Below are 24,546 nucleotides of genomic sequence, written 5' to 3'. Positions count from 1 at the left end.
TTTTATGAGGAATGGAATAATATTTAAAAAGAAAATCATATCACTAGGAGCTACAACACAAAGTTTTATGTTATTCTAAATAAAGACTAAAACGTATAGCAATAGGTACCATAAATAATGTTTTTCATTAAACAAGAACTGCAGGTAATATTACAAGGAAAATGAAACATTGAGTAAAAAATCTTAAACCCTAAATTGAACAATAGTATCTAAGCAGCACGTTTGTACCGCCTTTGCCAAAAGTAACCAGGCTGCGTGTTCCACCTCTACCTCGGGTACCAGGTAATTCGGACCACCTGAAGCTGCAAATCTGTACAAAGTAGAAGCGAGCTCTTCTCCTCACTTCATAACAAACTGTAATCCTCTGGGAATCCATGTTGTCTTCACAATACAAGCAAGAAGCAAAACATGCAGCCTGGATACTTTTGGGAAAGGCGGCACATAATAAAAATTATCTCAAAATTGCATCTGAATCACGCAGCCTAGTTCGATCATGACATATTGTCACGTAGCCGTTTAGGCCCGTAACCAGAAGGTTGGGTTTTAACTGGAGGTTGAGCTAGCAGGTGCAGAAGAGCAGGTTCGGAGCACCGAGAGACGGCAGCTAACTTCAGCTTCTTCTCGAACGCCACGGGGCCACATCTTCGAGTCCGCGCACGAGACTCTCGATGAGCAGCCGCCTAGCGGCTGCTGTTGCACACGATACATTACCCCCCTCTGTAAAAAAAATAAATGTCAACTTGATGAATTCGAAAGCAGAGAGAAAAAAATAAAGCAAGAAACATGCGTTAGGCGGTGCGCTAATTTTCTCGCGAAAAGTACGGCTTCATGCGCACGACATGGACAACCTCAGATTACTGCTGGCGACGAGTAGACGAAAAGCCGTCCGGAAGCACTTCGCACGTGACGTCGCTCAGCTGACGACGCACTTTGTATGGCCCAAAGTACTGCTTCAAAAGTTTTTCAGATAGTCCCCGACGTCGAATCGGAGTCCAGAGCCACACTCTGTTGCCCGGTGCGAAAGTCACTATACGGTGGCGGTGATCGTAACGCTGGGCGTCTCGACCTTGCTGGTTCCGGGTGCGTGCCCTCGCCAGCTGTCGCACTTCTGCGCGTTGAGTGAACTCCTCGGCGCCAACTTGGAGATCACGGCCGTCGTGAGGCAACATGGCTTTGAGCATTGTCGAAACTTCGCGGCCATACAATAAGAAGAACGGCGTCATTTGCGTTGTTTCCTGCTGCGCCGTGTTGTACGCAAACGTGACGTATGGCAGGACGTCATCCCAAGACCGATGTTCAACATCCACGTACATGGACATAATGTCGGCGAGAGTTTTGTTCAGACGTTCTGTCAAGCCATTAGTTTGTGGATGGTAGGCTGTTGACCTGCGATGGGTAGTGCCGCTTAGCTGCATGACAGATTCCAGTAGCTTGGCAGTGAAAGCAGTGCCTCGGTCCGTTATTATAACTGTCGGGGCACCGTGCCTCAGGACTATACGTTCGATAAAAAATTTCGCTGCCTCAATTGCCGTACCATGCTGGAGGGCCTTCGTTTCAGCGTAACGCGTGAGGTAATCTGTAGCGACAATTATCTACCTATTGCCGGAATCAGAAATTGGAAAAGGACCCAACAGATCCATGCCAACTTGTTCGAATGGGCATCTTGGCACTTGAACAGGATGCAGTAAACCGGCCGGTTTCACAGGCGGTGTTTTCCTTCGCTGGCAATCATGGCATGTTCTCACGTAATGTCGTACTGCGGCCGCAAGGTTTGGCCAGTAATAACTCTTCTTAATTCGGGCCAGAGTTCGAGCATACCCCAGGTGACCCGCGGTGGGCTCGTCATTACATGCCTGTAAAATCTCTTCGCGAAGAAACTGTTGTACGACGAGGAGGTAATCTCTCCCGTCGGAGCGAAGTTGATCTTATATAAGACATTGTTTCGCATGCAAAACGATGAATGCGTTCTGGCGAAGAGACGGGGAACTTCTGTAGTGCGCGCTTCCAAAAAATCGATAAGTGGTGCGAGAGCCGGATCGTTACGTTGCTGCTGCGAAACAGTGAGCGCGTCGACGGCTGCGATAAGGGGAAAGTCTGGTTCTTCGTCTTCTCGCGCAGCCTCGACAGGTGAACGGGACAAGCAGTCAGCGTCGTTGTGCTGACGTATAGACTTATACACGATGGTGATGTCGAACTCCTGTAGCCGTAAGCTCCATCGTGCAAGGCGTCCGGAGGGGTATCGCAAGTTCGTTAGCCAGCACAAAGTATGGTGGTCACTCACAACCCGAAAGTGCCGGCCATAAAGATGGGGTCAAATTTCATCACCGGCCATACAACAGCCAGACATTCTTTTTCGGTGGTGGAATAGTTCGATTCGGCACGGGACAAAGTCCGGCTGGCGTATGCGATAACTCGCTGAGCACCGTCTTGCCACTGGACGAGTACAGTGCCTAGACCCACGTTGCTGGCATCTGTGTGGACCAGAGTCTCGGTATTCGCATCGAAATGGGCAAGCACAGGTGTTGTATGCAAGTGGTGCCGTAACTCGTCGAATGCCTTTTGCTATGACAACATCCCGGGTGAGACGTGTCAACGGAGCGGAAATGCGGAAAAATTTTCAGTAAATCTGCGGTAATAGGCGGAGAGGCCCAAGAAACGACGAACTGTCTTCTTGTTACATGGAGTAGGGAATTTGGTGACGGCTGTTGTTTTAGCGGGATCGGGACGAACTCCCCGATGGCTGACGACGTGGACCAAGAACAGGAGCTCTTCATAGCCAAAGTGACACTTTTGTGGTTTTAACGTGAGGCCGGCAGATCTGATAGCCCGTAGCACAGCGGAGAGGCTTTGGAGGTGTTCCCCGAACGTTGGTGAAAAAACAACAACGTCGTCCAGGTAGACTAGACACATCTGCCATTTAAGACCAGATAGAATTGCTTCCATCATTCGCTGAAATGTCGCTGGAGTGGAGCATAAACCGAAAGGTAGGACTTTGAATTCATAAAGTCCATTGGGCGTGACAAACGCTGTCTTTTCGCGATCACGTTCATCGACTTCGATCTGCCAGTAACCGCTCTTAAGATCAAGCGATGAAAAGTAGCGCGCGTGGCGCAGCCGGTCTAAGGAGTCATCAATGCGTGGCAGCGGGTAGACGTCTTTTTTGTGACCTGATTGAGCTTACGGTAGTCCACACAGAACCTTAAACTTCCGTCTTTCTTCTTAGCGAGGACAACAGGCGAAGCCCAGGGTCTCCTCGATGGCTGTATGACACCGTCGTTTAGCATCTCGTCTACCTGCTGTGCAATGACTTCGCGTTCCCGCGGTGACACTCGGTAGAGGTTCTGTCGGACTGGTCGCGGGTGCGGTCGTCGGTTATTATGCGGTGCTTAGTCAAGGGCGTCTGTTTAACCGCGGAGGCGGATGAGAAGCAGTCTTGGAACTGGAAGAGTAGCCCGACGAGTCTTTCCTTCTCTGCCGGTGATAGAGCGGGATTCACATCAGGGTCGAAGTTGGGCGTTTGGCTGGCAGACGTGTTGGTCTCAAGAACAAAGCAGTCGTGGGCAGCTTATGCGACACCTTCAAAGTAAGCTACCGTGGTGCCTTTAGCGATGCGTTGCCGTTTGTTTCCGAAGTTCGTAAACAGCACGTGAGCTAGACCATTAGTCAGATGAACTATACCGCGTGCAACACAGACTCCATGATGTAACAGAAGCTCTGTGTTCTGTTCGGCAACACCGGCAGCACAGGACTGGTCGTCGCACCTGACTGTGACGAGAGCAGACGAACGTGGCGGGCCGATCTGCGAAATTCTTCCTTATTATTGAAAAGTCTGCTCCGGTGTCTACCAAAGCGGTTACTGGGTGTCCGTCGACGAGAACGGAAAGGTCGGCGCTAACAACGTGATCGGCTTGAGGTTGATTGGGAGTTTCGGGTTCATGGGGCGGCGGAGGCATCGTAGTCACAGCATCGGGCTGAGTCGTCACGGGAGGGTCTTCGGGACATCGATTCCGTTCGTCAGCAACCTGCCCTCCTGAGGTCGCCGCCTTCAGTTTCCCCGGTGTGGGCTTGGCGACCGGTGCCTCGGCACATGATTAAACTCACTGCGGCCGGGTAACGAGTAGCGCACGGGAGAAGACTGTGTACTGTCGCTCGAAGAGGTTGCACGGGTTTCCAGATATTCTTCGATTTCTGGAGGGCGTTCGCCGACCCGGGGACGCGGAAAATCACGAGCAAAACCCCGAAGACCGAGTTCACGGTATGGACAACGACGGTACAAGTGGCCGGATTCTCCGCAGTGGTAGCACAGCGGACGTTGGCCAGGAGTGTGCCAGACGTCTGCCTTCCGAACCGGTTGCTGCATGACGGGGCTCTGCTGGGATGGCGGCTGGTAGAACAGAGGCTGAGGAGTGGACGGCTGCATGACGAGGCTCTGCTGAGATGAACGGTGGCTGCAAAGTGGGCGGCGGCTGTGCTTCGAAACGAAGCTGTTGCGCAGGACGCACTGCATGCCGAAGAAAAGCCGCTGCGTAGTTCATAGAACGTGGCTCCGACAGTGACTCAGGCGGTGACAATGTTTGACGTATTTCTTCCCGCACGGCTTCGGTGACAGCCACGGCAGTCGGTTTAGGCGTTCCAAGATTGAGCTTGAGGAGCTCCTCGCGAACTACCTCGCGGATCAGCTCACGCAGAGAGTGATCGTCAGTGGTCCCGTTCAATGTAGCCACACTGCTGAAGGGCTGACCACAGGCAGACTCCGTGCACCGGTATCTTTGCTGCAGGGCTCGCTCAATGAGGGTAGCTTCATTGATGAAGTCCGCGACGGTTTGAGGTGGACTCCGAACCAGACCAGCGAAGAGGGGTTCTTTTACGCCCTGCATCAGGTGGCGCAACGTCGCTGTTCCGTCATGTCGGGATCAGCCCGTTGGCAAAGACGCGTCACGTCCTCGGCAAACATGGTCACACTTTTGTTAGGTAGTTGCACACGAGCTTCTAGGAGGCGGCGTGCGCGATCACGGCGGTGGTGGTTGGCAAAGGTTTCCCGCAGCTGCTGGCGAAAGGAATCCGTTATGAAGACTGGCCTCCCTATTCTCTTACCACGTTCTAGCACAGTCTTCAAGCGCGAAATATATATTGCGCAGCTTCTGAGCCGGGTTCCACTGTATAAACTGCGCCACTCGCTCGAACTGGTCGATCCAGTCGTCGACATCTTCCCCAGTACCACTATGGAAACTGGGGGGCGTACGAGGCTGCTGAAGCAGCAACTGATGCTGACTTGCCTGGGCCATTGCAGAAGTCTCTAACTGCTGGTCAGCTGGCGTCGGTTCAGGTAGAGAAGCGAATTCCGGCGCCAGACCCCGGAGGCGACGGCTGCCGCGATGAACGGGTGTAGATACGAGCGGAAGCCGGTTGGGACACGATGAGCGGCTGCGAGAGGCCCGAGACATGTAGTTCATGGCCTCACCTCCACCAGTGTCACGTAGCCGTTTAGGCCCGTAACCAGAAGGTTGGGTTTTAACGGGGGGTTGAGCTAGCAGGCGCAGAAGAGCAGGTTCGGAGCGCCGAGAGACGGCAGCTAACTCAGCTTCTTCTCGAACGCCACGGGGCCACTTCTTCGAGTCCGCGCACGAGACTCTCGATGAGCAGCCGCCTAGCGGCTGCTGTTGCACACGCTACAATATGATCTAACTGCATAATAAAAACTCGCCAAATCGGCACCCCGCCATACCACCTGCCAGCAAACATACTGTCAGATGCCTATAATGATGAACACCTGAAGAATGCCAAAAGTACAAGCAATGGCGTTAGGTCAAAATAATAGAAATCAGTGCAGGAACTTTTTTTGAATATGTGGAACTTGCAGTATGTTGAGGTTATTGCAATCGCCACTTTAAGAGAATTAAGGAATCATCCTTGAACGCAATTGTAATAAACAGCAGGTGCCTCAAATTTTTACAGCGTATACAATCACAGTGATGCCACTCGAACTGAGCAACGCCATGTAATAGCTTCATTTTCGGGTGATAGATTCTCCGGCTTCATGAGTATGGCTGCAAAGACTTTTACAAATCGTAGGCATCGACTTGTATGGACCCCTGCTCTTGACTCTAGCTGGCAACCGCTGGGTCGTTACTGCCGTCGACCGCCTCCCCCGCTAGGCTAAAACCGCAGAACTTCCTTCTTGCTTTGCTTCCGAAATCACCAACTTCTTCCTCCACACTATACTTCTTCGCCACGTCGCCCCTCGCCTCCTCCGTAGCGATCGTGGCAAGTCGTTCCTCTCCACCTTACTTGTGGCAGTGCTTCATGTTTTGTACATAGTGCACTAAATTACGTCAGCTTACTATTCTCAGACAAATGGCCTCGCAGAAGGCTTTCATCGAATCATTTCTTATATGCGATCCGTATATATTCACCGTCATCACGTAAACTGGTATCTTTACTCCACTTTCTTACATTCGCCTGCAACACTGCACTCCAACGAACAACCACACTCTCCATTTGTTCTTGTTTATGGCACCCCGCTGCATACTTGCTCAAAGCATCTTTCTTCTCGGCTTCCGCGTCTTCTGCCGCGTCTTCTCGGCGAAAAATCGTTTCTCGTATCACCCACTGCCGTGAGCTTGCGCATCTTCAAACTGAAGCCACTTAAGATCCCAGGAAAGCCGCGCTTGATACGATTCATCGCTCAGTGTCTTTCTGCCCTGGTGACGAAGTCCTGCTCTGGACACATGCTTGCACCCCCAGCTCGTGTGAAAATTTTCTGAGCCGCTTTTATGGCCCATGCACGATTGTCGAACACATTTTTCCTGTGAATTATGTCATCACTCCTGACCGCCGTTTTCGCGGCACCGAGGTAGTGCACGTATCGCGACTGAAATACTTTAACCACCGACCTTCATCTGTCACCTGCGGCCAGGATGGGGCTTCCGTTCGGGTTGGAGAAGGGTTTAAGCACCGTGAGTGAACGTCACCTTCATCGTCGGTGATTGTGTCTTGAAAAGAAGACAAAGTGTGATGAACTGTGTTTAGTTTATAGCTGCTGCTTCGGCTGATCTGACAAGAGAAAGGAGAACCTGCCGATGCTCACTTCTGTCTCACAATACAAATTACTAATAGCATTTTTCTAGTAAAAACAGCCGTATGCGTTCTCGGGGAGTGGGAGGAAGATGTATTTAGGGCCCTACTCATGACATAATCTGTGAAACAATGATCCCTCAGCTCTTATAAAAGTGCGTGTTGCCTGAGTAATGGCGCTACATCCACCTTTTGTAGAAATACACTTTTTCCCTCCTCAAAATCACGCCTCTCTGAAAGGAAGCAGAGACTCCAGCTCCTCACTACATGAACAGTTTGCCAGTTTATGTGAGTGTCTTGAGGCTTGGCGTTCTCATTAATTAATGGATCACTTCTCTTTGATAAATCCACAAAAATTCATATTACTTGGAAAAACAATATCCGCGCTGAACAGCTCAATATAGGATGATATGATAGCCTAACATATTTTCCTTTACTTAGGTGCCAGGTGCCAGAGGAAATGATGGGGAAATCGGTGCGCGTTGCAGAGTGATGAACATCAGAGAAATTTGTCGCAGCGATATGGACGGATAACGAATTATATCTGCACGCGAGCAAGCTTGAAATTAAAATAATAATAACAACTCAATATTGTTGGACCTCCTAAGCCAAAACGAGAAATAAGGGGAAAACAATTGTCTACTACGATGAGAATAATTCATAGTTGAGCGGTGGCCTTGACTTGCTTTTATTTTTTTCGGCCGAGGGTTTACGCTGACTCCATAATAACCTCGTATTACTAAAGCAAGCAATGCAAACTTCAAGCCAAATGAAAAAAAAAACAAGTAGTCTTTTCTTATTTTCCCCTGCACAACTTGCTGTGGGAGTGTATCTCATGCACATGGTGAAGAAACAACACTGCTGCGCCTATGTTCAACAGAATTACCGGTGCATTCTTTGAGAGATAAGGTGGCGATTAGCAAACGTCTTTGAATAACTCTCCCAGTAGAGCTTTGGCTTCGAAGAGGAAGTAGAAGAAGTAGAAGAAGAAGGAACTGCAATACGGGACCCCAACCACGTCGTTCCTTTCGAGTTGCCCAGCTCCCATCAACCACCGCTACGGCCTATACTTTCCTCGAACAGCGATCGAGGAAGGAATGGGCAACGCGAACCGCAAGTCAGGCGAGTTGCCGGATGAGCTGACTGGCTTGACGGAAGGGGAGGTGAAGCTCATACAGCAGACATGGCGCAACTACTGCAGAGGTAACAACGAGTATGGCGTGCCCCTTTTCCTCAACATGTTCCTTAAGCACCCCGACTACATTCAACTCTTCAAGACCTTCCGCGGTAAGTCCGTTGTGATGCTCAAGGATGACCCAGCGTTCAGGGCGCACGGCTGCTCCATCGGGTATCACATCACATCGATAGTGGAGAGCCTACGTGACCCAGCCACCTTTGAGATACTGGTGCGTCGCAACGCATCTGAACACCTGCGGCGCAAAGGTGTGAAGCCGTTCCACTTCCAGGTGATGGGCCAGTGTCTTGTAGATGTGCTGCAGACCACTGACGCCCGACACATGACGCCAGGAGCAATCGAGGCCTGGGGAAAGTTTCTAACAGTGAGTAGTCAATTCTCCACCCAACTTCGCTGGAATACCGAATTTTCTACCCTGCTGGGCGGAACCGAGCAGTTCACATTCGGACACCTTAAAGTATAAAATAGTGGAAGAAAATATTAGAATCTATGCTATTCATTCGAGAATCAAGTAATATGAGCACGGTTGCACTCAAAGGGTTACAGCTGTCGGTTGTGACCTCTGCTGACCTGCAAGGAAGTCTTGAAATACTGTTATCAAAAATGATGTGCACATTACTGCTACTGTGTCGGCACGAAATGGCAAATGGTACTCACATTAAAATATGGGTACCTCGTTACTGTAGCGCACATGCAAGGAGATGTCTATGGAATGAAGTTATATATTTTTTAGTATGCTTAGCTATATGTCTCCAGCCGGCAACACAAAAACAAATAATCATCCCGCTCCACTCTTCTCAAATAACAAATTTGGAGTATTTCATTCAATGTTGAAGCAATTTTGGGACCAGCATAATTATTCGTCAAGCTTCACATGCTGACTCCACGGCAAAGAATTTGAGATGTATGTATGTATGTATGTATGTATGTATGTATGTATGTATGTATGTATGTATGTATGTATGTATGTATGTATGTATGTATGTATGTATGTATGTATGTATGTATGTATGTATGTATGTATGTATGTATGTATGTATGTATGTATGTATGTATGTATGTATGATTGCATGTATGGTGAAAGCAAGGGAGGGAGGGAGAGGGAGGAAGAGGAAGGAAGCTCGTGTATCTTATTACTCTCTGCGAAATTCTATTTTCGTCGTGACTGTGGTGGCACTCTATCTCTGTTACACCGGCCACGGCACCAACGGCAACGCAGCCGAACCGGCGAACGAGGGCACAGGCGAGGGTATGCGAAGTCCTAGGCAAGATACGCTTCCAAAAACTCCAGCCGGGGATTCGAAAATTATACGTTACCCACAGGTAAATTAGAAAATTTGTTGGGGCCACTTCTAGCCCCTCATTGAGCACACTAACAAACCGTGCGAATTATAATGCTTGCGCCAGTTTCCCTGGGTGATTTGGCAGCATTCGCAGCTAGTCAGCTTACAGGTTCCGTTAGTATGTCTGGCGGAGGCCAGAATTAAGCGTCGCCAGTACCTGAATAATAGGAACGATTCTGGAATTTTAAAAAATTATGGAGATGCTCGTTTCGCCTCAGCAGTAGACACGGAGGGCCTTTACTACGGCCTGTTACAGCGTGAATAGTTTATCGTTCTTCGATTACGTTGTATTTGGAGAATGGAGTCGCACTATTCATGTCAGCACTTTTGGAGCCCTCTTTTGTTGCCGTGAATACCTATTAATTCTGCTTAAGGGGTTTATGGGGTAAGAAGCGCACTTTATTTCAATTAGGAGTCATAACCTACACATTGCAGAGGAGCATATGCCATCGCTTCTTATGCGTATCATCTAACTTGATTATATTAAATTGCTAAACAAGAAGACAAAAAGGTAAGACAATATCCTAAACGCTGTGCAATCTACGGTGGCTTCTTAATTTTGATACAAACTCACGCGCGTGTTTCTTCGCCAGTATTTCAGAGGTACTTCTGTCAGGACGTATTGGTGCTGATTCGTGAAGACACAGGAGAGTGAAAGCAACGCCGACGTAGAAAGAGACGGCGACGAATACTCTTCCTCTTCCATTTGCCCTTTTGGACGCTCCTGTGTCTTCCTTTGCTCCAAAATTTGTGGAGTGGTGACGTGAACTGGATAATCTGCATAATTTTCTCGTAAAATTTCAAATAAAAATGACTAATTCGGATAACATCAAGAAAAAAATTTGAACTACACTGCCAAAATAATAATTTTGGAAAAATTAATAGAAAATAAGTGATAGCTGACACATTAGTGTTGCTTATTTAGGGCACGAATCAAATTGCCAGTCTTATAAATGTCTAAGCTCTTATATATTCTGGAAGCTTAATGGCATTCTTTGTAAAACCAGTTTATCTCTGCGTTGCTAAGACAGCCGGCAACTGCTCCGACTTCATCTTCTTGGAAAAGGAGGATTGTATTTTCCGCGATCTTCTGGCAAGTATCGTCGCTTGTATGTAGATATTGTAATTTTGGCTCATACAGTCATGCGGCTGGCCGCCTTTCCTCTGAGGCAGCTTGAAGAGTTTGGTTAACCATAATCATAATACATATGCTCTACATCCCAGTGCTTTTTTTCTTTTTGTAGAACCTAGAGCTTCATCAAAGCTTTTAGCACTGCTTGAATGAGCCCGAATGAGCCCTCTCACACGACGAGCGCCTAAGTGATGCCTCATTATGACCAGTAAAAATGATTCCCAGCAAAAAATATTCCGAGAACACTGTGGAATCGACACTGCAGAATTTGCCACCGAACTATTTCGCTTGTTCAAACTTGAACAACCAGCAGAAAAAGCGAGCGAAATCCACTACCGCGGCAGAAAATCCGCAGGAAATCTCAGCAAAAAGCTAATTCTGTCCGAAACAGAATATTCACCCCGGATAATTTCCGCCAAATTTCATCAGTCATTAGGAAGGCGAGAAAGTTAAATCGGCGCTGCCGGGGTTATTGACCGGTAGCATCCCTGAGGGGCAAATATGGCAACTGCGTATTGGTAATCGACCATCAGCTCACAATAAGTGTCGGCCACAGCCGTGAAGCTTATCGGCACAGTGAAGCTCTATCGGGTGCGGTAGGACAAGCGTCACCCCGAATACAAAAGCAAAGTATTGAAGGCTGACATTTGGAATACAATTGACGCTGTCCTTGGTATGTGATGCACGTATGCCCCTTTGTTTACTATACGTCTCCAATTAGCCTTTTGAAGCTCTTGTTGCAACAGTACGTGGGTCAGATGTGCCATGATTTAGTGAATTCGATGATTATTCTTATTACTTTCGCCACTTAGCATAGCTGCCTGCTTTTGGTGGCGCACGTAGCTTGAGTCGAGAGGTCAGGCTAGGGTTAAAGGGAGCGGTGACGTCGTGTTCGCTCAGAAGTGTGAACAAAGGAACGTATCGGCGGTAGCGGATTTCGCTCGCTCGCGTCGCCGATTTCTCGTGTGTGAACGAGCCCATTGTGCGTCATGTTTTCTCTTATTACCACTAATGCACCGCAGTTATCATTGGTAGAGTATAAATATCAGTATCACTAATCATCGCGTCACTGTATTAGCTAATATTATTGACACAGTAGACAAGGAAAATTATGATGGGCGTTTCACGAACACGGGCGTGGTGCCTTTGCTTAAAGCGCTCGGCCGAGGATTCAAGGGATGAAGGTTCGATTCTAGAGGCAAACAGGATTTCTATTTTTCTAATGAAGTCATCTTGATGTTGTTTAATTAAAAACTATAGTGTGACCGGATGGACTCCAACAGTATGAGCGATTAAAGGCTTTCGCCTTAGAGAGCTTCAGGACGGAACACTGGGTGAGTTGGCTATACATAGTTTAATGACGGAGGTAACACAGACGAAGAGGTAAGTTAGACCATTGCTTCCTATAAACTACAGCTTTTTTTCAGAAAGGACTACATTTAATACCAGTAAACACAAAGAACGCAAAACGAGCAGCGAACACTCGTCGGAGAAAAATTAAAAAGAGAGAGCCACTCGAGATTCTCTTTTAACCCTGAGGCATATACAGGTAAAAAGAAAACACTCAATTACGACTGGTAAACATCGATTGTAGCTACGCATCCTCACTTTTGCTTGGTCTAACCGAAGGTTTTTGAAACACATGTCTCCCCGTGTTCGCTGTAAAAAACCACTCCACAGGATCCGTCGTTTTGGCTCATGTGAAATATGCGCGAATGTTTGAATAACTGTCGGCACACCAGGCAGCTGCTAGTCGCTGCCTTGGTGCATAACCCATGTTATTAGCACTGTAAGCTGCATGTAACTTCAAGACCGAACTGATGAATTAGTTCTAAAGAAGACCTGCATAGTTGTCCACTTCCAGCTTTAAAACACGGTTTTGAGTCAGCTACGCTGCTGCAGTAGTTGCCTCGCGCGTTGCTCATGAACTATTCAGTATGCGCTGCTAGAGCTGTCCGCAGCTGCTTTAACTGTGTCGTCAGCTGCAACTCGTTTGCTACAGTTGCTGATAGCCAAGGCGAGCACAGGAACGCGTAGCAGAGCACGGGAGAGGTGGTAAAGCCGCCTATGGCTCTGACTGCACCTGGGCAGCATATTCTCTAAAACGCGTACGCAAGCGGAGATGTGCAGAACACCAGCTGCACATAGCCACCTTCAAGCTTGAATTGGCGACAGCCTTTTGTAGCGTATAAAGCACAATAAGTAGCAATAACATTGAATTTGATTGTCTTGCGATGTATTTCTGGCGTTACAGATTTTTTTGTGTAGGGCTAGCACACATCCAACTGTTTGCCGTACATTATAGCTTCTCTTGGCACCAAATACCCCTCTTCGCGTCTAGAAGGCAAGGTCCCTTGTTTTCCTTCAGGTCGAGGTTTCACAAAGGTTACACACCAGCATTTATGTGGTCGCTGAGTGACTACGCCATTCATGTTCTCGCTTAGGCAAAGTCGAGTAATTGAATTCCGGCCTGTGATGCTCCACATACGTGGAGGCAAATAAAAAAAAATTATCTTGTTAGCGCAACGGTGAAGAAAGCTGCTGGCCTGTAATACTTCAGGGCTTTACAACGTGTCTCATTGCACTGAAAAATTCTAAGTACCAATGAGACTTGTGTTATCTACTATTTACCAACTGTGCAGGCTTACTGCTATGGCATGCAATTTCTCGCAGTGTATGGTGATCATCATCAAAGACGTGTTCGAAAAAGCTGCAGCGGAGCGCTGCGAGAAGACGTCGACGGACTCCGCGGATGCAACGGAGTATTACAGCCGCAGCACTACCGTTGTGGACGAGGCAATGATGGATACGGCACCCTTGTATACAGCCGGTGAAATCTGCCCTGGAGGCAAGGCTCGAAGGAAGGAAGAGGTTTCCCCGAAATTGCCTTCTGCTGGCGGTGGTGCGTCGCCAATGAGACAGCCGCGCATTATCCGAAAGATAAGCGTCAGTGCCAAGAAATCTAGCTCGGGACCCAAATCACGCAAGGCTGGCGTTCAGACGGAGCTTCAGCAGGAGAAAGGTAGAGACAAGGAGAGCACCACCAAAGAGAAGACCGCTGAGGAGAGTGTGCCCAAGAAAGAAGGACCTTGAGAAAAGGGAAGCTCGTCTTCAACGGATCAGATCAGCGTGAATCGGGTCACACTGCCACTGGTGGACGCTTAAGGCTACTTTACGATATGTACTCAACTTGCACTGCTCGCTTTTCTAGGTACCAATATCGATAGAATTTCGAAGTAGGTGCTCGATATGTTTGCAGGCTGCGTAAATTTCCGTACGGCAATATGAGCATCGGTTTCGGGGTTTTCGAGATAAAGCTTGGTTTCGAACGGACGTTTTACGAAAACGCGCGCTGGTATGTTTAAGGAATAGATATTGAGCAGCTACGGTATGAGCCCTTATTACATCTAACATTTGGGGTTGATGGGAATTTTAGAAAATATCACAGACGTATTCTCTCTATCCTTCTCTGTTTGCTGTACGTATTAAAACAAGCGGATATTTCATAGACGCACTCGACAAAGCGCATAGTTTCATTGATCCCATAGCCCTTGATAACATATTTTGTCCTTTGCTCCACTAGTATTTCTTGAACACATCCACTCTGTTCCATAGCACACCTATATTATATTTTACCTGAGTGAGCAAAGTAGTCGTAAATTCGATGGTTCCCGGGTTAAGAGAAGCAGCAACTTCAATGGTAATCCGCTTTACTGATGTTGTTCTGCATTCTCTCATAAAATGGCTTCGCCGTCTAAATCAAAGCCAAACACGTCCATAAAAGTGTACAGCGATATTATACTTGCTCTTGTTTCTTCTGGCTAAATCAAGGGTTCATGTGTTTCAAACACGGTATGAAAACGTTATTGGAGTCGCAGCAGGCAAAATAAAGTTGTTGCACTTGACCAATTCATTATAATAGACCACACTGAGTTTTTTTCCGCAAATTGCTTTCACATATTGCCGAAACTGAAGGCTGGCAACTACAGAAACGCCCCATTCAAAGGCGCAGCTTTCAAAGGCCCCCGACACTGAACATTTTCACGATTTCGTTCCGGCTCCTACATGCTGACGGTGCAAGCTAACCAGCTTATAAACTGTCCTTGAAGCTAAATCGGGTTTGATTGTAGGTATCTACGGTTAACGCTGTAATCAATTTATTAACGTGAACGCGGTAAATTTCACGTTATTCACAAATACTTGTTTCAGCATAGGCGCTAGCTCTTGAGCAAAAAATAGCATGCACCTTGTGTAAGCACTAGTTGGCAGGCGACATGGCCAGACATACAATGATCCAGCTGTTGAGTGACGCCGATACGTTTTGTCTTACCCAGTATGTAACGAGCTCGAGACTGTGCGCAGATCATTGATGATGAGAGAATCGTATGGAAGTTAAACCCGCCAGAATTCTCTGATGGCGAGCCAGGCATTCTGCACGGTGCCCACACGGGCATATTTTTACAGATATTAATGCGACAGCTTTGTTTCGGTGACTAATGCTCAATGCAAAACCTTTTACACTTTTGCAGCGATTACCGCCCACAGCAACCCTGTAACCATTAGGCAAGCACAGGGATGACACTATGCCCATGAGAGACCCAAGCTTCGTAGCGTGGCGCTGCAGGCACCAGTGAACAGCAGCCTGTCTTAGCGGCTTCGCGTAACCTAGCGGGCAGGTGGGCTCGCTTTCCAACTGATTTGCGTGAAAGAAACTGCTTCCAAGCGCGCTCGCGAGCTTTTTCGTTTGTGTGTGTATGAAGGACCTGTCCCTGATGTATGCTCCCATGATTTAGGTAACTGGTATTTTGCTTATATCTGGCCAGCAATATTTGTTTCGAAGACTTCATGGTGTAGTGTGCGAAGTGAAAGAAGGGCGTCCTAAACGAACCTGCGGCATGAATGCGCTTCGCCTAATCGGGACTTCATACCGTACATGCCCGATTCGCTCTTTTTGCTTCCGCCGTTTTCGTGTCCTGGTTTGTGGAAACCAGTTTCTTGCTCTACACCGCTGCCGATCAGCACTACCCCAGCAGCATCGCAGCATCACCAGCTGGGAGAGGAGGTAATTACATCCCCTCGGGGGAGGTGGCGCCAGCGATGGGTGCGCCACCAAAACGTCTACGCGGATTCCCCGCGAGAAGACAACAGGTAGCTTTTGGATGCAGCCGCCAAAGCGAATGGTCAGCTCCCGCCACCTCTACCAGCAAATTCCGGGAGATAGAGAGAGGCACACGGGATAGCCTAGCGAGCAAGACTTACGTATACCCTGCCCCGAATCTCACAATAACACAAGCTGCCCATTGGCGCAAGCTACAAACGCGCACAGCCCCATACCCCATCCTTCTCCACGCCCGCTTTCCTGACCAGTTTTCTTCCTGCAAGCTCTGTGGCAAACCTGGCGGCTTTCTACACACAATACTCACCTGCTTCTCATTCCCTCATCCTCCTTCACCAAAGGTGGTCTCAGATTACTAGGACAAGCTACTTACCAGTACTTCCTATAAGGACCAGCGCCAGATAATTACATGCGCTCTCGCTCGGATAGCCCTCCAAGGGCTTTCTTTACTTTGTAAAAGTGCCCTCCGTAGATAGAGGGGGCTCTCAAATGCCATGTGGGGGGGGGGGGGGGGGCAACGCCCTAATCTTCTGTGATGTTTCTACCACCACACGCGCAGCACGTGTAGCAATACCTTTCGACTCCCTTGCCGATGTTGTTGTTCTGTTTCGTACCATGGCCATCTCACCCGTGGACTCATAGTCTTGTTACCTACAAACGGACCAGATTTGTGACGTGGGGTTGAAAAGAAATCAGCGATAGCCGGCTCCTTTCAACTTCATATTGGCGGAACAAACCCTCCGTTTCCAATTTTGACGTCGAGGCACAAACATGTTCAACAATGTTGTGCTGCAGTCACGCAGTGAGGTAATAAAAGCAAATATATTTCTTGACAAATGTAAACCTGATTTAGCCAACTACAAAAAGTAAGCGTCAAAGGGCAATAAGTGTACGACGCGGCTTTTCACAATAGGAGAATATAGCTAAAATCCTTAGCATTTATACGGGTCCATGTTAAAATGGCGCGCACAGAAATGGTGCACATACAAACTGGCCCAGCTATCTATTTTGTAGATTTGAAACAGGAGCTTTGTAGTTACGTCAAGTAGTATTGAATATATAATAAATTACGATAGTATGTTAATTTGTGAGGCAGATAAGAGAAAAAATTCAGAAATTGAAGGTCAGCGAGTACAAAATAATGAACTCAAACAAAGAGCTACGAAGGATGCAGTGGACGGAAGGTATTAACCAACATGGCACAAAACAAATACGAGCTCATGTTTTGTTCGCTTCTTAGTAGCGCAACGGAAAGTCTTCAGCAACAGGTGGTCTCGATTATCAATCAGGCCATCTTTTCTACTTTTCAGGCATTTCACCGATAGATTGATCGCCTGTTCGTTACCTTTAGCTTTCTTGTCTGTGCGGTTTGAGCAGCGGCAATTTTATTGTATGAAAGTTTTAAACAAAATAAAAGTTGTTACGCCTACAACTTTTATCTTTGATTTTTTTTTCTTTGAGAGCATTGCCATTTCACTCCGCGCCAACCCTTCAAGAGAAACAGGTCCTGGCCTCATAGTAAATAAAAAAATATCACATGTGACATGGACTAATCTGGAAGACTATTTAGTAAAGTGATCACAACCCAGGTAACGCAAAATGTCACTGGAACGTTATCTGAATGGCCACAAATGTCACAGAGAAACGTTGCCTGATTGTTGCTAATGTCACTATTTTTGATCACCAGATAACGTTATGCACTAATGTTTCTGCAACATTCTGAAAACATTGCCGTTATGTTATTTCAACTTTATATCGACAAAAAATGGTGAAAGAAACGTTGCCTGTACATTGCTTTAATGTATTGTAAACAATGCATGCGGTACCTTCCTCAAGGAGCACCTAGGCAAAGGCTACATAACCAGCACCATCTGTTCCTACTAGACAAGGTGCAGCCATAGCTGATGAATCGTGCATGGGTGCATTCTGCCTTCCTGAAGTGACTAATGTATGCTTATATGTCGACAAGGCACCCACCAAAAGGCAGCTACACAGTAATCGTGGTCTGCACAAGCATAAGTCCAGCACTGCTGACCGGTCACTTGAATGACACAGCCACTACAGTGCAAAAATTACGTCAGGTGCCCATGTGAGATCATTTACACAATTTGGCATGATTGTACATCTGTTGAGTCAGCAATTCCACGAAAAGACAAGCAATCACATAGCTGCCAGGTCATCCATTCCGTGAATTAGGACAATAAATTAAAAGAACAAAAACACAAAAAAGGTTATTATTCAGCCAAAATTCAAGACAGAACGTACAAAGTGATCAGACATCTAAAACTGAATCTGCAGGACCAGAATTACATTGGACAGATAGTACAAAAATAAAAAAGACCAGGACACCCACTGAATTTCTACTTTTAAAACCATCAAAATTACAGTTCATGCAACATTGATGGCCCTACACCATATCCTAGAAGTTTACTTTTATGTACCATAGGTTTTGCCTGTGCTGTCCCATATGATATGCCGGAAAGCTAAGTGACTGAGACAAGTCCAGTTTTTGCACAGCTTGATGCACAAGCAGACTAAATGATAGTCCAGCTTCCGTACACAGCATAGTAGACCTACCGTTTTTTGCAGCGTGCTGGTGCATGGCGAAAATGCGCGCCAATGACATGTCTCGGGTCCACTTCCTTGCCCAACGGGCAAGACTGCCGGAGGGCCACTGCGCAAACAAAACATCACAGACTTAGGGCAGTAAACCTAGACGCTGATATTTGCTACAAATTAACAAACCCCATTAGATCTGTTATGAACTGTGGACACGCTTATGCATACATTGAATTGTGCATCTCAATCTATTATACGACTATTATCCACACCATTTGCACAAGGTTCTTCAGAAGCCCTGAAATCAGCAAAAGAAAAAAAAAAATTGGAAAATACATTAGAACGCAGCATCAAAATTGGACTGCTGGCCAGAATTTAAAAACTAGTCAACATATATTTGTGCCAGAATAAAACCACAAATAAAGAGCTATAACGTGCACAGCGCAGTAAAGTGTTGATTACAACACCCACTACAGGCACAAGGCAAGTTTTTACCTTGGATTCCGCTTTCTGCTTGTGCTGCTGGGCTCACTGGTACTTGTGTTGGTCTCGGTGGAGGACGGCCAACAAATGATAGCTGCTTGGCTTGTTGTGTAGGAACTGTAGATGGTAGGCGATGATTATCGCAGCTTTCATCGCTTTCACTTTCCTCACAAACAAAAAAAGCCTTCTGTTTCCTTTTTTTTGTTGGTACGTTGCTGCCGTCTTCATCCGACACTGCAGTTAAAAATATTTCAATTCAGTTATTTCAATTGTGGCTTGCTAAAGTAAAATTCACAAATAAAGCAGCAAAGCGAATGGAATATGCATGATTAATATAGAAAGTGAAAACGTATCAGGCAAAAACATTTTAGCAGCAAAACTGGACTCATACTTCCATGCAACGCCTTCTTGGCCTTTTTGTCAGCCGTTCCTCAGCAGTTGTCATATACGACACCTCTTCAGCTTTCTTCTTTTTGCGTCAGCATATGTTGCTGCAAGAAAAGCGTTCAGTGTAGAAAGACTGAATGACACGGCTAAAGGGAAACAATGAAAATAGTAAGCAGACCATTGAAAAGGCAACGTTCACAACTGCCTAGCAACAATTAATATTATTGAAATAAGAGCATAACAATATCACTATAACAGGAACCTTGAGCCAATGAGCAACAAACACGATTACTGATAAGAGTCATTGAATTAGGATGATGTGTGATTATTTCTCCATTTTGGCTCAAAAGTTCTCCCCTCTGGCAATGCTTAATTTATGTGCATCTTTGCCTTTGTACACTGCCACAACCAAGAACCTAAATCTCCAATAGTACCCTATAATCACAATACTGTCTTGTGAAAAAAAAAATGACGTATTAGCCTCGCCCAAGATTCGGCGTTTGTGTGCAATCCATTCTTCTCCAGGCTCCTCGCAGTTTTTTATAGTGTTTGGGCAACAAGACGGGCTTCGGTATGGCGGCCATAATGTTTCCCCATTCTGCACCCTGAATTTTGCGACGGCAGCAACTCCGTTCCCACTGTTGAATTCGACAATGTAGAACATCCTACACGAATATAGCGCAGTTAGCATGACAACACGCACTAGTGCCAAGCCAAAGGCATTATTTTTTAAGTGTCTCTGTTGAAGAGACACTACTGAGTTGCACTTCACTACTCAAGTTTCTAATCAATGCGAGTCAATTTATGGTCAGTGTGTATTTTGCCAGCAGCTGAGCGAGATGCATGTCATCGAAACTAGTTTTTATTGCACACTCATTGCTGGCGTTTCAGGAAATGAAATCGCTGCAAACGCTATTTCCTACTTGGCATGTGCTAGAAATTTTCATCAACAAAAAGTTTACTGCTGATTTCTAAAGTAAAAAGAGCGCAATACAGTCGTGGCGAAGAATTTCAGCATACTTGACGTCCAACTGTTTTCAGTCCATGCAGATGACTCGCACGCACGCACGCACACGCGCACGCACACGCACACACACACACACACACACAGCGCCAAAATGCTAAACCGCAATGGCAAAGGACGCACACATACACTGAACAAGTTCAGTTAGCGAGATGGCTGGCTGGTGGCCCCAGCCGGCGGCCTGTTGGCTATCAGACTAGACGAAGTTTCAGTCGCACTTCGAGCAAACGATTAATGACACTAATCGGTCACTAAGACCTAATTATGCGGCTCTTGCCACGGGCGTGACAACTTAGGCGTTAGCGTGACACTGTCACGATGGCCCCAGCGCCAAATAGGCTAAATAATTTCAGCATTTGGTCTCCTGATCAGAACACAAGCAGCCCTGCTGAACATCTGTGATGCGGGGCAGCGCAGCACTGTTCTGCTGCGAAAATGCATGGCCAGTTGTTAATGACAAAGAAATGCATGAATAACAAAGCAGCAAGGAATACACAGAAAACTCGTGGCGCATCCAATATGGTTGCAGGTGCGGCAGTCAGAGATATGCGTACAAGCTAAAAGCGAGGTCACCAAAGCAGTGGCAACTCACCTGAGAGCAGTGAACAGTGCACGCAATCGGAAGATTGAGTTCGCACGTGAAATGCGGCTGCGAGGTCGGTAGGTACGGGGTTCGATCCCCAGTGCCGCCGGGTACCCACCGGTTTGCAATGGGTACATGATTTCCCCCGGCCTGGTGCTCGGCTCTTCTGGGGTGAAATGCTTGGGAAAAGGGGCCATGAACCAAAATGTTGGTTCAAGAAAAAAGGGCCACATTATGGGCTTTTGCCGCGCGAGGCGGACTTATTGTTGTCCGATGGCGGACGAATCACTGCCACATCGGCGCAACTATTTGGGCAACTACTATTCAACTACTACTATGCAGGCGCAACTACTATGCATGCTCTCAAAGTCAAAATGCACACGAGCACATGGCAAGTGGCAAGACAAGGCATAACGTGCGAAAAAGTTTCATAAAGCCCTACAAGAGCCATGTCGTCGTGTTTCTTTTGTACCGCCATATTGATCGTGGCACCGCCTGAACGCAGCAAAATAATATAAAATAAATATTTAATTTTTATGCTAATGTTTAGGCTTAGTAATTTACTGCGCGAAAGTTTTTTTTATTTACAAAGAATTGTTTATTTATGGTTGTTTATTACATAAACACTTTCGTCGGCCAAAACAAGTAATGTATGGCATACAAATGAGGTGTAGTCGAGCCAAGCCCAAGCCCAGCCAGTGTGTGTTCACATCTCCAGGGTAAAGCTTGTGTAGCGATTCGGAAAAGCGGCCTTGTCTCCTGAACACGCCTTATCATGTTGTATCAGCTTAGCGCTGTTATAACCCCGACACTTGTGCGTAGCTGAAGCAAGTGCTCGTACTGCTTATTCGTCGATGACATTCAGCGCACCATGATGCGTACCGCTCGTGCTTGCAAGTAGGGCCGCGTCTACCAGCGATGAAGAGGACAAAGCGGCATATCTTTGATGTTGGAAGAAGACAGAAATTCAGGCGCAGGGCAACCAAAATAGCAGCACTTTGCCAATCTGATAGCTCTACTGTACAGCAGCCCCTTACAAGCTGGAATTTAGCTACTGCCGAGGAACATTTTGTGAGGGAGGTGTTTCACAGCAGCGAGTCCAGTGCTAGTTATCATAGCAATGACGATGAAGAATTGGTTTCTCCATTTTGCCCGTTGATCCACCGCCAACTGGCTAAGTTGTCGAGTCTCAAGAAAACATTCTAGAGCAGTATTCATGCAGCAGTGAGCTCCGCGATTTTTCGTCAAGCGAGAATGAGGTGGATTTAGCTCCGGCTTTGCACGACCCACTTCGTTCATGGGCTGTGGATAACAACATTTGTGCCGCCCAAATCACTAAGCTTCTGATCATTCTGCAGCCGCACTACCCAGACCTCCCTTCTGATGCCAGAACACTGCTGCGGACGCCTCATGCCAGTAGTCACCAGCATTTGAAGTGACACTTACTGCTTTTTTGGCATCACTGGAAGCCTCATTCAGCAACTATAAAGTGGAGCTCTATCAATGAGCGCTTCAGTGATTTTCCTGAAGATGAACGTCGATGGTGTGCCCTTATTTAGGAGTTCGTCGAAACAGTTTTGGCCTGTGCTTGTGCGGGCCGAAGAAAGCTCGCGAAATGAACCTTTCCTAGCAGTTCCCTACATGGGGGACTCAAAACCCGAGAGTGTTCACTTTTAGAGCATGGACTGCACCATGGTGAAGGCGTGTTCCCAGTGATTGTTCATGCATTTGTTTGCGACATGCTTGCGCGGGCATTCCTTAAATGTACCAAGGGACATGCAGCATACTATGCATGTGAAAAGTGCATGCAAAAAGGCATGTACTCTGTAGAGCATAGGAAAGTTGTATTTCTTGGTGTGTTGGCCCCTCCGCGTACAGATGAAAACTTCACCAACGTGACATAGCCTGATCATAACCATTGCACATCACCGTTGCTCAAGCTGGGCATCGGACTGGTTAGTAGGTTCCCACTAGACTATACGCGTTTGGTTTGCTTAGGAGTTATGAAGAGACTTCTAGTGCAGTATTGGACATCAACTGTCCCATCAGTATCAAAGCTGCCTTTGAGTGCACGTAGAGCCATTTCTGAGAACTTAGTGACTTTGGCTGTCAACACTCCACAGGAGCTTCAGCGCATTCCAAGGATCCTGCGTGTTCTAGAATTTTGGAAGGCATCCGAGTATAGAAACTTCCTTGTTTACTTTGGCCCCATTGTTCTGACGCAACACCTTGCTCATCCATTTTATACGCCCTTTTTGAAGCTAAGCTGTGCCATCACAATACTGGCCTCACCCAACCTATGTATGATTTTGTGTGAATATGCTGAGCAGCTGCTACTTAGCTTCATTACAGAGGCAGGTAAGCTATACGGCAGTGGCATCTACACTGTTAGTATACATAGCCTCTCGCATCTGGCAGATGATGTGCGACGGTTTTGCCACCTTGCCCTATTTTCAGCCTTTCCTTTTGAAGCTTTTCTAGGAAAGCTGAAGAGACTGGTCAGAGGCCACGCCCTTCCAACGGAACATATTTTTATGTGAGCAGCTGAACTAAAGCAGTGCAAGCAACCAGTGACTCCAAGAAGTGATGGCATCAAGCTGTCCAATATTCACATAAATGAACCAGTCCCTGAAACATTCCGTAGGCAGCAATTCAGTAAGGCTACGATTGGGAAGAAGTGTTTTCTACAAAGCCAAAAGACAGCTGTGTGAGAATGACTGGTGGAAATTTTGTCCTAATAAGATTTTACAGCAGCTGAAGGTGACTCCTTATTTGTGGTCAACACTATGCCGATGTTAGCAACTTTCATGATGCAACGCTATGCTCTGTTGACATATGTGTTTACAGAGCCCGAGGTTCACGGGGTCTGAGTACGCGGAACATCAATGAAATTGGTACAAAATGTGTTTGCTTACCATTCAAGAAAAATGCAGGTACTATATTTTGTGTGCTCCCATTGTAAAAAGCATACCTTCGCTTGGTACTCTCTGACAATGACAAAATCATTCCCACAACACGGTGTTTGTTTGCACTCACGTCCATGATAGTTTTGACCGTTTTTGGGGCTCTCAACAGTATTGTAAATTAATAAAAGTATAGTTCGTGATATTTTTGACCGTTGTGATCTGATGATTTGTTGGAAAATAATTACATGTTATAAAGCTGCCATTTATCACTTAAGCATATATTCTTGTCCAACCAGGAATTTCGCATTTAACTCTTGCGGCATTATTGGCTTCACCAGTAATATCTAACTCGGCCTGTTTATAAATGTTGCAATAGCAATGTTATCAAAATGTTGGTGAGATGTGTACACCCAACGTCAGGGCTGTGTATGCCTATAAAAGTTATGATGACGTAATCTCTAAACGTTATAGCAACGTATATCTGGCAACGTCGCAGCAATGCGAGATTTTGTCACATTACGTTGTGTGGAAGTTCATACATACAGGCAACGTTTAGGCAATGTTTTGCGTTACCTGGGAAGATCATTAGAAACTAAATCTACACACTGAAGTGTCGCCAACAGCTAGGAACAGCTCAACTCTCAAACTGGGACAAGTTCAGGAAGGCTCCACCATCCGAGAGAGACATAATGTCAATCAAGACTGATCTACTCTCAAAGCTCGCAAGCCGTCCGTTAAACGGTA

The 24,546-nt window shown here is 46.7% G+C and overlaps 1 protein-coding gene and 1 pseudogene across 1 annotated transcript; both read left to right on the top strand.

The window, feature by feature from the left end:
• The window catches only part of LOC146175100 (uncharacterized), an 18,322-nt pseudogene extending 10,755 nt beyond the window's left edge, over window positions 1–7,567 (top strand).
• A 603-nt stretch (window positions 7,568–8,170) lies between these two features.
• LOC146175099 (globin-like) lies at window positions 8,171–13,837 on the top strand. Its single transcript, XM_084585522.1, has 2 exons — window positions 8,171–8,633; window positions 13,418–13,837. The coding sequence occupies exons 1-2, from the start codon at window positions 8,172–8,174 to the stop codon at window positions 13,835–13,837; spliced, it is 882 nt and encodes a 293-aa protein (XP_084441648.1). The 5' UTR covers window position 8,171.
• Window positions 13,838–24,546: the final 10,709 nt, after the last annotated feature.

The sequence above is a fragment of the Amblyomma maculatum genome, chromosome 11, assembly GCF_055883805.1.
Source record: "Amblyomma maculatum isolate TAMU_Amacu chromosome 11, ASM5588380v1, whole genome shotgun sequence".
In the NCBI taxonomy this organism is placed as follows: Eukaryota; Metazoa; Arthropoda; class Arachnida; order Ixodida; family Ixodidae; genus Amblyomma; species Amblyomma maculatum.
Note: the sequence above shows the minus strand (reverse complement) of the source record. Positions and strands in the feature narration are given on the sequence as shown.